General features: G+C 33.5%; 1 protein-coding gene across 1 annotated transcript; it reads right to left on the bottom strand.

Moving 5' to 3' along the window:
* Positions 1 to 339: 339 nt before the first annotated feature.
* HELRODRAFT_111318 (hypothetical protein) lies at positions 340 to 3600 on the bottom strand. Its single transcript, XM_009018530.1, has 4 exons — positions 2552 to 3600; positions 2105 to 2260; positions 1808 to 1947; positions 340 to 1465 (listed from the first exon to the last, which is right to left on the bottom strand). Exons 1-4 carry the CDS (start codon positions 3459 to 3461, stop codon positions 1019 to 1021), a joined length of 1653 nt encoding a protein of 550 aa, XP_009016778.1. The 5' UTR covers positions 3462 to 3600; the 3' UTR covers positions 340 to 1018.
* Between the last annotated feature and the right edge of the window lie 8222 nt (positions 3601 to 11822).

Here is an 11822-nt window from a genome sequence, read left to right as displayed (position 1 = left end):
AATTAGTTATGAAAAAACAACACACATACATGTAAATATTAACGAAAAAACGTGTTAACAGTAAAATTTGTCATGTCAAAATAAAAACATTCAAAACCATATGAGGCAACAAGATCAATAAAGATTTGTTATGGAAGTTTAAATTTTTAAACAATAAGTCGGGATTGTTAACGAAAAAAAAACATTACAATCATTTAGATAATAATAAACTGTGTAATAAAATTTTAAAATATGAAGATATTGTAATTTATGCATACATTTTTTTGGAATGTAATTTCGGCTTGTTGATTTTGGATATTTTTATTTCAGAATTAATTTAATGAAAGATAAGATAAGATATTGATAATTTGATAAAACAATTTTATTAAAACTTTAGCGAAAATATTTAAAATCTAACGTTGATTAATTAATAAAAATTTAATAATTGAAAAAGTATAGGATATGAAAAATTTATGGAAAAAAATCCTTTCAAATCTAAAAAAAATAAGCAAATCCAGGTGAAATTGTTGCCCCAAAAGTCCAAACATTATTGTTATTATTAAACTGATTGTAACTTTGTAGCCAGTCGTGAGCAAATTACAAATGAATGATTGAATAACATAGCAAGTAGGCTAAACTAAAATTATTAAAAATTCATTAAAATACGTGTCATTGAAATGACGTTCCGATTGATAATATTTCAAAACATTAGCAACTAAGTACCTTACAGTTTAAAGTTAAGCAATAACATCAAAATAGGCATCACAGTAGGTAGATTAATACTACAATGACATCAACAATATCTAATTTGACACCAACTATCTCTAGCCATTTCACAATCACTAATTCCAGTCTATTATTATCGTAACAATTCATCTTGACAGAAAATATGCAATCTACCGAAAAACGCGTTTTCAATAAAATTAAAAAATTAAAAGCCAAGGAAAAAACATTACACTGATTTTTTTCAAAAAAGCAATTGCTTAGAAAAACTACTAAAATATTGAAACTGAAACAAATTTTTTTTAAAATTAGCTATTTATTTTTTTCCTATTGAGATGGACGGGGCAAGTCCTTTTAAAAATGAAATGGTGGCTGCGCTTTCATTTGCCATGACATTTGATGACGATGCAGATGACGACGGAGGTGACGACGGCACAAAAACCAGTTTTGAAGCCGGCGAAGTTTTAAGCAACAACGACGATCTTGTTGACGCTACCACGTCTTGAGACGGTTTGATCATTTTAGTCGTCGATGAAGAAGACAACACCGATGATGATGACGAAGATGATGACAGCAACAAATCTGACATCTTACTTTCAACTATCAATTCGGCCCATGTGGTCGCCAAGCCATGCTGGTTGTGCGCCTTGCACATGTACTCGCCCTGGTCATCTGGAGTGACGCAGTCAAAGGTCAGCAAACACTTGTTGTCGCCGCATTTTGATTGTGTCACGTGCTCCGTCGAAGTTAGAGGTACTCCGTTCTGTGGTTTAAAAAAATCATTTTTGAATTGCTGTAAATTTAAGTTTTTATTTTATTAACGTAACTGTGATTAATACTAACAAAAGAATTATTTCAAAAAAAGTTAAAGGTCGTTTTCTCTTGTGCACTGGCTTCAGAAATATCAACAACAAACATACACAGCGTATGCGAGTACGCGTTAAGACGTCGCATCACACACATTGCATATGATGGGTGAGGATCTCTTTGTATTTGAAACCAGTCGCTTTAACAGCAGGACCATGCGATTCAACCATTGCGTCATTACGGCACTAATAAATTAACTATCCCAATTTTAATGTTTAAGCGACACGGTCACACTCACCTTATACCAAGTAATTTCAGGCACCGGTAATCCAAACACTTCGCATTCGAGCAGAACTTTCGACCCGACAAGCACCTCGTTTGCTTGCAATTTATTGACGAAGAACGGAGCCAGGCATTCTTTTTTAGGTTCTTCAATTACTGTCAAAAGTGATATTGCATTCACATTTGATAATTTAAAAATAGCATAAATTTTAAAACTCGACCGCAAATTGTGAAACATTCACATCGGGAATACAGGAACTATCGATCAACATGAATAAAATAACAGCAAACATAATGATGATCTCAGCGAAACCTTCGAAAGCAGTGAAATGCTCCTTCACTTCTCCGCCTTCTTCGGATGATATCCATTCCTGGAGTCTCCCTTCGCTCACTGTCTCCTTCCTACCTGTTGTCGTAGTCTCAACAGTAACTAAGTCACCTTGTGAGGTAGCGGTTGTTGTTGATATGTCTGCGCGTAAATTATTAAACGAAAACAATTAAAATTTTGTTCGTCCGTCTAAAGCTGTTTCGCGCTCAATCACACGATGATCATGCCACTTCACAAGTTCATTCATCTTCATTTACCACTCGTTCATCAAATTTTCACTAGATGAATTAATCTAAAAAAACAAAATGCACTCGACACAGAAAATTAATTAAATATCGTATAAAATAATGATTGACAACGAAAACAACTATCACATACAAAATACTAAAACAAACAAGTACAAAATCTATTCAAACTCGCGCTTTGACATACGCGAAATGACAGTGAGGCAAGCTGTGGTGAGGCAACTCCCAGCTTCATTGACGGCTTTGACGGCATATTCACCTTCGTCACGTGATTCCACTTTTGTTAAAACCAAAGTACATCGGTTTTCCTCGTATGTGATTTCATAGGACTCTCGTCGGCGGGAGAGTTCAATTTCAACACCGTCAACCAGCCAGGTGATCTTTGGTCTCGGCGTACCTACCACTCGACAAACAAATGTGACATCATCGCCAACCTTCACTGTTCTGTCAACCAATGGTAATTCGAAAATCGGTGCCATAAGGGCAGTTGCCGAAGTGAAGCTTGTTCCCACTGCAACTTGAAAATCTTCGTCTTGGTAACGAGTAGCATGAGTTTTAACAACCTCTAAAAGTTCGAGGTCATCACTATGAATAAGTTCAAGGGCTTGAGCACATTCCCTATCTTCATCGCCATCGCCAATGGTTGACGATGAAGACGAAGTCGTCGAAATAGCGGAAGACGAGGAGGCTGAAAATTGATAGTCATCAAGGGCTATATGGCGAGACATTTCATCCCCGTGTATAATAGAAGTCTGTTTGAGACCACTATCAAGTTGTTCGAAACTTAAATTCTGTTGAGTAAACGTTTCTTGTTTTTGCTCAGTAGTGGTAATGGCTGTATTTGTGGATTGCACTAATTTAGAAAACTGCTCTTCAACAGTTTGTTGCTGCTGCTGCTGCAGTTGTTGTTGCAACATTTGTTGCTGAACTGCTTGGGATACAACAATGATTGGACCGTCATGTTGCTGTACAACAACACTGTGCTCTTGCGCAAGTTGCAAATCGTCTTGGTGCACCTGCTCTACTGCTCTGTGGCCGTCAATAATATGGCAGTGGTGGTCAATTTGTTGATCAAGTTGTTGCGAAGACGTTTGCATATCTTTTTTTTCAAAAAGAGTTTGCTGAGTTGTTTTTTGATGTTTTTGGGTTATTGTATTTTCGCTAGTTTCGAATAACTGACTCGATTTAAATAATTTTTCTTGCGATGTTTTAAAATGATGGTCTATGTGTTTTGATTCAACAGCGTGTCGACCAACATTTTCTAAATGTTTTTCTAAACTTTCAATATATTGTCCCACATTTTCAACTTTTTCTCTTTCAAGACCACAGCCAGGAACTACTTTTGTCAAATGATAACCTACGTCAGCACAACACATGTTACTCTCAGTCTCTGTTGGGTAGACGCTAAACTTTTGCACTAGTACTTGTCCATCTGTACTGATTTGTTGCTTTTGTTCAGAGTTATCTGATGTCTGATCTTGTTCAAACAAATTCTTATCTCCAGTTTCCAGTCTATACTTTTCAACAGCTACCGATTGGTACTCTGTTTGAACTTGTGACGGTATCATATACACTTCTTTCACTGTACTCACATACTCTTCGGCCATGGCAATTTGTCGAGAAGAATCTTGTAGTGTTTTCACCAATGTAAGTTGTTTCTCGTCTTTAACTGGTGGACCGACTTGATACTGGATGGTAGCTGGCGACACCCACTCTTCTCTGTACTCGCCCATTCCCATAACTCTCTGCATATCTAAAACTTGCTGTTGAATAGAAACAAGAGATAATTCAGATTTTGATTTTTCTGCTAAACTTAGTTTAGCTCCGTCAACAAAAGATTCCTCTGTAAAATCAACAACAGATTTATCCGCTTCAAGTTTTCCGGTATCATATGTTTTTAGTATTGCTTCTTGTGTGGCTGCAAGCGATAAACGACGATGCTCTTTTTTAGCTTGTATTAAAGATGATTTTATTTCCTGTTCGTTAGACTTTTCAATGGACTGAACAGGTGTAAATTCAATAATTTCAACTGGTGCATCTTTAGTTTGTACATCTACTAACAATGAAGGTCGCTCAACTTCATTAGCCGGTGACTTCAGCTCTGACTCTATAGGCAAACCAAATAAGATTGGCTCGGCCGCATCAAAAAATATTTCTTCTTCTTCTTCTAAAGATTGGTAATCTTCTGCCATCTTTACTAATGTTTTTTCTTTTGGAATTACAACTGGTTGAGACATTTCATAGTTTATATCAACGCTCTTAACATCTAATATTGTGGTATCGCTAAGCTGATCTTCAATTGAATTAACTGACAAAACTTCTTTTAAGACGTTAACAAAAGTTTCTTCCTTTTCTATTGTTGAATGTTGTTCAACTTTCAAACATTCCACTTCTTGGCCAATAGTTTTCAGTAACGGTGGAGTTTCAGTAGAAAGTTTTTCTATTTTTTCTTCGTTCAAATGAGCAACCTGAGTCGACGCCAAGCTGGTGCGTCTTTGATTTCTTAAAGAGTTGCTCAAATCTAATTCTACTATTACTATCTGATCATCTTTTATTTGATCTTTTAATTCTTCACTTACTTCAGCAATTTTTTCTTCTACTTGGCTAGCGGTTTGGAGAGCAGTAAAAGCTTCCGTCGTTTGATCAACTTCTGGTTTAATATCTTTTGGTTTTATTACTTCCTCCATAGTGGGTGTGACCGTTATATAAGATTCCACCAACTCAATTGATTCATGAGCTGTCTCTTTGATATCTCTTTCAGATGTCATAAACGCAAACGTTACACTTTCAGGCTCTTTATCATAATCAATCATTGCTATACCTTCATTTTCGCTATCAATATCTTCTACATTTTCGTCAAATATAGATTTTACAGTTTCTTGTTGAACAAATTCCACCATGGATAAATCTCCCTCCCTGACAGGTGAAGTAATTATCAGTTCCAGATCAATAACTTCTTCCTTAACGCTTTGACGAGGCTCGATTGAGAGGGCGCTAATAATGTCCGGACTAACATTTTCTTCAAGTAAATTAATAGTCTGAACTATTTTTTTATTTGAGCTATCAACTTTGCTAGTAATTTCGGTAGAAACATTTGTAAAAGGTTTTGTTTCATCAACAAAAATCTGCACCTCTTCATATACATCTTGGCGACCTTTAAACTCAATGTTTGTTATATAATGCTCAATGTTTGTCAGTTTTTGACTTGCTATTTCAATATTAAATTCTTTGCTAGCTACAGCCTGATTAACATCAAGCGTAGTTATAACCTCGCATGGTTCGTTTATGTCTAACTCTAACACTGAAGATGTACAAACTTTGCTTTTGCATTCAGTTTCAAAAGATTGAACAGTCAAGAAAATTTCCTGTGTGAAAATGAAATATTCTGAAACCTGGTCATAAATTGTTTCAATCAACTGAAGAGGTGATTTTTCTGTGTATTTCATAATGTAATTTCCTGTTTCAAATAAAATTATATTTGAATCAATGATAGTTTCAGTTTCAAATTTCATTTCCTCTGCTTTTTGTACAGTTATTTCCATCTGAACGTTATACATTTCTCGATCACCGATTAAAACGTTCGAATGATCTTTCAATTGCTGTTCAAAATGTTCGACTATTTCAAAATCTGTTTCTGTTATTTCATTAGTTTGGCTTATTAGTTCTAGTGCTATTTCAGTTTCATTTAATACACTGGGCATAACTTCAAATATTGATTCAATAACTTCTTCTAAATGTTTCTGCTCAACTAAGTCAATTTCAAATAGCTTTTGGTCTATTTGATCAATAAATTTTTCTAATTCTACAATGTGAGTAACTGCTGTTGGGGTTGAAGTAGCTACCGTTTCAACGTTTTGAAGAGAAATCGTCTCTTCGTTAACAAACTCTTCTGATATTTGAACCTCATGCTCTTGTTCAGAAACCATCAACTTTTCTTTTGATTCAATTTGGTGCCCTAAAGCCACATCGGCTTTTAAGTCGTAATAAATTTCTGAAGTTTCTAAAATATCAATTTGTTCGTCAACAACATCTACAAATATTTCTTGCTTAGGCTGTGTTACGTTACATTCAAGTACAGTTTTCTGAGTTGTTTCAGATTCAATTCCTAAAATTTTACCAGTTTTAAAATCAAAAACCACTTCCTCTAGTATTTCTTCTTTGTTTTCTATTTCAAAATCTTCTTCGCTTTCACTTTCACTTCCCATGAACAGATTTTCTAACTTCGATTCTTTTTCAACTACTTCGGTAAGTTCAATAGATGTATCTGGCTTAAAAGTCAACTCAACGTCATCGATGATTATTTTTTCTACCTCGGAACTTACTTCTTTACTAACAGGTTCCAACTTTATAAATTCTAATTCGTTAGCACTTAAAACTTTTAATATTGGTTCATCTTGTTTATACGTAAAGGATTCCTCAATTATTTTGTTTTGTTCTGTAATAAAATTTATCTTTTCAGGACTAAACCTTATTTCACTTTCACTAGTAACTGTTTTAATAAGTGTCTCTTTTTCAAATTCTAAAACAATTTCTTTGTCTTTCTTAACTTCTGTCAAAGTTTCAAACGTTGGACATTCTTCTTTAGCTTGAGTAATTTGCATTGATATTTCAGTTTGCGGTTCTGTTAATAGCTGTGTAATTTCGGTTGAAAAGTACTTATTGTCAACCAAAGATTGTGGTTTAATTATAGTTTCAGTGCTATGCTCAACAAAGTTATCAAACTTACTATCTATTTCTGACAAAGATAATACACCAGCGATATCACCTACTTCTGGCACTTCAGAATGACAAACAACAATTTTTTGTTCCTTTACAGTTTCCAAAGCAATAACTTCAGTACCTTTCTCGGATATGTTGATTTTGATTGTTTTTTCGGGTTTAACTGGTTTATTTAACAAAATTTCAAATATTTCAGCTTGCTCATATACTGCTGAAATTGTAACTGGACTGGACCTTATTTCGTACTCGCTTATAATATTAGCAATGTGCTTTTCTTGTTCAAACTCTAAAATAATTTCGCTTTCTTTTTTAACTGTTGTCAAAGTTTCAAATGTTTCCGTTAAATTATCGTTATCAGTTTCATATTGAGCCATTTGCATAGTAATTTCAGTAGGCGCCTCTAAAAGCGGATGAACTAATTCCGTTGAATAAGATTTCAATTCTTTTAATTTTTGAGGTTCAATTATAGTTTCAATTGTGTGCTCAACTATTTTTTCAACTGTATCATGAACTAAACTTTCTGTTTCCACATTAGCCATATTTTTTTCTACTTTCAACTGCTCGTTTTCTTTAAATTCTGGTGCTTTACCAAGATCAATCGAAACTTTTTCAGTTTCTTCTGATAAGACAACTACTGTTATAGGACTGATTCTTATTTCTTGTTCACTTGTAACATTTACAATGGGTCTTTCTTTTTTAAAATTCAATATAAGCTCACTCTCTTTTCTTACTTCAGTTAATGTTTCAAAATAATCAATCGTCTCTTCTGGCTCAACCATTTGCATTAAAATTTCTGCGTTTGTAACATTTAAAGGATGAACTAATTCAGTCGAAAAAGTTTTTCTCTCAAATAATTTTTGAGGTTCAATGATTGTTTCTATTGTGTGATGAACAGGCTTTTCAAACATTACACAATCTCTAATTTCTCCAGTCGTATTCTCAACGTTTTCAAATTTTTCTAAAACGACATCAACATTTTCTGACTGTTCTAATGTTGCTACAATTGGCTCAGGGCTAAGTCTTATTTCATGCTCACTAGTAACTACTTTTGATGATTTTTCTTCAAATTCAATAACGATTTCTCTATCTTTTTTTGATTCTTTCAAAATTTCAAATGATGAAACGGGGTGGTCAGTTGTGTCATTTATATCTTTGATGTTCATAGTAATTTCTGTAGCTGGATTGTTTAATGGGTGAATAATTTCTGTTGAAAAACGTTGCAACTTTTCATGTTTAATTATAGTTTCGGTAGTATGTTCTACGGGTTGTTCAATTTTGATAAACTGTTCTGTACGGCTGTCATTTTGAGTAACATTAATAACATTTTCTTTTTCACAAATAACTTCTGACGCAACTTCAATTGTTTTTTCACGGTTCTCTGATTCAATTAAACAAATATCCTGTTTTTCTGGTTCTTCAGATGTTGCTGTAATCATGACTGGACTTAATCTAAACTCATGTTCACTAAGAATATTTACTGGATGTTTCTCCTCCTCAAAATTTAAAATAACTTCGGTTTCCTTCTTGACTTCTGTTACAATTTCAAAATGTTCGGCTGGTTCTTCAGGTTTAGTCATTTGCATCGTTATTTCTGTGTTTGAATCACTTAGAGAATGAACTAATTCTGTTGAAAATGTCTTTTTTTCGGTTAACTTTTGCGGCTCAATGATGGTTTCAATTGTGTGTTCAATCAGTTTTTCAAACTTAACATTTCCTTCTAAATTTTTGGTCGGTTTTAATGTTTTTTGGCTTTTTTCTAAAACAACTTCAAAATTTTCTGGTCGTTCAAAAGATGCCACAATCGGTTCAGGACTAAGTCTAATTTCATGCTCACTAATAACAGATTTTAATGATTTTTCTTCTTCAAATGCTATCACAATTTCATTGTCTGCTTTGGATTTTTTGACAATTTCAAAAGATGAGACAGGGCCTTCAACTTCATCTAATTCTGGTAAGTTCATTGTTATTTCACTATTTTGGTTGTTTAGTGGATGAATGATTTCAGTTGAAAAAAGATAAACTTTTTTCAGTTCTATTGTAGCTTCAGTGTTATGTTCTATTGCCTTGTCCTTTTCAACTGAAGTTTTTTCAACCAATTCATCTTTGACAATGTTTGCAACATTCTCTTCTTTGTAAACTATTTCAGACTTGACTTCGATGAATTTTTCTTGTGTTGACGGCTTGTCATACAAGATGATATGTTTTTCTGTTTCATCTATTATTGCTACAACCGTGACCGGACTAAATCTTATTTCATGTTCGCTGATAACACTTATAATGGGTTTTTCTGTTTCAAAACTTAAAATCAGTTCACTTTCTTTTCTAACTTCTGTAACCGTTTCAAAATGTTCAATTTGCTCTTCTGGTTGAGTCATTTGCATTGTTAATTCTGTAATAGTTTCGCTTAAAGAATGAACTAACTCCGTTGAAAACGTTCTTATTTCGGACAACTTTTGTGGTTCAATAATAGTTTCAATAGTGTGCTCAACAGGTTTTTCCGCTTCAACAACTTGTTTAACTATTTTTTCCTTTTCTTTGCATCTTTGAAAAATGATATCATCTTTGACAATGTTAACAACATTCTCTTTTTCTTGAATTATTTCAGACTTGACTTCGATAGATTTTTCTTGTGTTGACGGCTTGTCATACAAGATGTTATGTTTTTCTGTTTCTTCTATTATTGCTACAACTGTGACCGGACTAAATCTTATTTCATGTTCGCTGATAACATTTATAGTGGGTTTTTCTGTTTCAAAACTTAAAATCAGTTCACTTTCTTTTCTAACTTCTGTAACCGTTTCAAAATGTTCAATTTGCTCTTCTGGTTGAGTCATTTGCATTGTTAATTCTGTATTAGTTTCGCTTAAAGAATGAACCAACTCCGTTGAAAACGTTCTTTTTTCGGCCAACTTTTGTGGTTCAATAATAGTTTCAATAGTGTGCTCAACAGGTTTTTCCGCCTCAATAACTTGCTCAACTATTTTTTCTTCTTTGCATTTTTGAAAAATGATATAATCATTTTCTGGTTGTTCACATTCTACTAAAATTGGTTCTGGACTTAGCCTTATTACATGTTCAGTAGTCACTATGTTGGAAGGTTTATCTTCTTTAAATTCGATTACAATTTCGCCATCCCGTTTTGATTCTTTTACGATCTCAAAAGTCGAAACTCGATGTTCAATGTTTTCCACTAATTCAGGTATATCCATAGTGATTTCAGTAACAGCATCACCAAGATTATGGACAGTTTCCGTCGAATACAGTTGTGGTTTTTGAGGTTTAATTATTGTTTCTGTACTGAACTCAAACAATTTTTCAATTGTTTCTTTTACATTTTCCGTTAATTTGTCGTTTGATATATTAAATTCATTGCTTTTTATTAAAATATCAGTAGTTTTTTCAACAGGCATTGCTTTCTGTAGTTCATTTAATTTGATTTCAATGTGCTCAGAAACTTCTGATACCGCAAAAACAGTGACGGGACTCAGCCTAAATTCTTGCTCGCTTATCATTGAAGCAATTGGCTTTTCGTCTACAAATTCCAAAATTATCTCGCTTTCTTTCTTAATTTCGCTTACATTTTCAAACTGTTCATCCTGTTCTTTGGGAAGTGTCATAGTTATTTCTGTATTTGAACTAGACAATGAATGAATTAATTCAGTTGAATACACTTTTTCCACAACATTTTGCTGCGATATGAAAGCTTCAGTAACGTGCTCTTGTTGTTCCTCTTGTTCTACGGATTTTTGATATGTCATTTCTAATATTTCTGGTTCTTCTAATATGATATTTACTGTTTCTGGACTAAACCTCAATTCACATTCTGTAATTATTGATTTAACTGGCTTGTCTTTTTCCAACTCCAAAAAGATTTCATTTTTTCTACTTATTTCTGTAACAGTTTCAAAATTCGTTGAAATGTCATTCGGAGTTTTTTCAGTTTGTGCAACGATCATAATTTCAGTTTTAGGCTCGTTTAAGTTATGCGTGTGTTCAGTCATAAAATATTTTTCATTAAATGTTTGACGGTTCATTAGAGTTTCAACAGTGTGTTCATACAAATGTTCTTCGATTTCAGATATTTTTTGTTTTTCAAAAATATGCGCAATATTTTCTTCACAAATTGTTTCTGAATTTGCTTCAATAACAGGTTCTTTTTCAATTAGTTGGTTAATTACAACGTCAACCAATTCAAGTGGTTGAGTAGCAAAGGCAATAGGAACGGGACTGAATCGAATTTGATGTTTGCTGATATTTACCATTGGCTTCTCTTCTTCAAATTCAAGTGCTATTTTGCTGTCTTTTTTAATTTCGGTATTACTTTCAAATACAGGCATAGTTTGATCTACATTTCTTGCTTTTTCTACTTCCATTGTTAATTCCATAAGCTGTGGTCTAAGATCACGAATCAGTTCAGTGGAATAAAATCTTTTTTCTATTTCTAATATTTTTGGTTTAATTGCTGTTTCAGTAATAAGTTCAGTATGTTTTTCTAGCATTACGTCACAAATCTCTAGTGGCTCAAAGGTTTTTTCTGTTGCAGTCGGACTGAGTCTTATTTCATGTTCGCTAATTATATTTTTAATTGGTTTAGTGTGCTCAATTTCTAGAACTATTTGCTCATTTTTCTTAATTTCTCTAACAAACTCAGATACCGATTCCGGATAGGGTAACTCACTTCCAGACTCAGTAACCTGCATTGTGATTTCATGCTTAGGTTCATTTAAAGGATGAGTTAC

This window comes from Helobdella robusta (assembly GCF_000326865.2).
Source record: "Helobdella robusta unplaced genomic scaffold HELROscaffold_22, whole genome shotgun sequence".
Taxonomy (NCBI): domain Eukaryota; kingdom Metazoa; phylum Annelida; class Clitellata; order Rhynchobdellida; family Glossiphoniidae; genus Helobdella; species Helobdella robusta.
The sequence above is the reverse complement of the archived record's forward strand: the minus strand, read 5'-3'. Positions and strand labels throughout refer to the sequence as shown.

Bases quoted from the DNA above. Each gene is read 5' to 3' on its own strand.
- HELRODRAFT_111318 (XM_009018530.1), bottom strand. From the start codon at position 3,461: ATGCAAACGTCTTCGCAACAACTTGATCAACAAATTGACCACCACTGC. The intron at 2,261-2,551 runs GTATGTCAAAGC...ATTTACGCGCAG, and splicing joins TTGCCTCACTGTCATTTCGC to ACATATCAACAACAACCGCT. The intron at 1,948-2,104 runs GTTTCGCTGAGA...CACTTTTGACAG, and splicing joins GCATTTCACTGCTTTCGAAG to TAATTGAAGAACCTAAAAAA.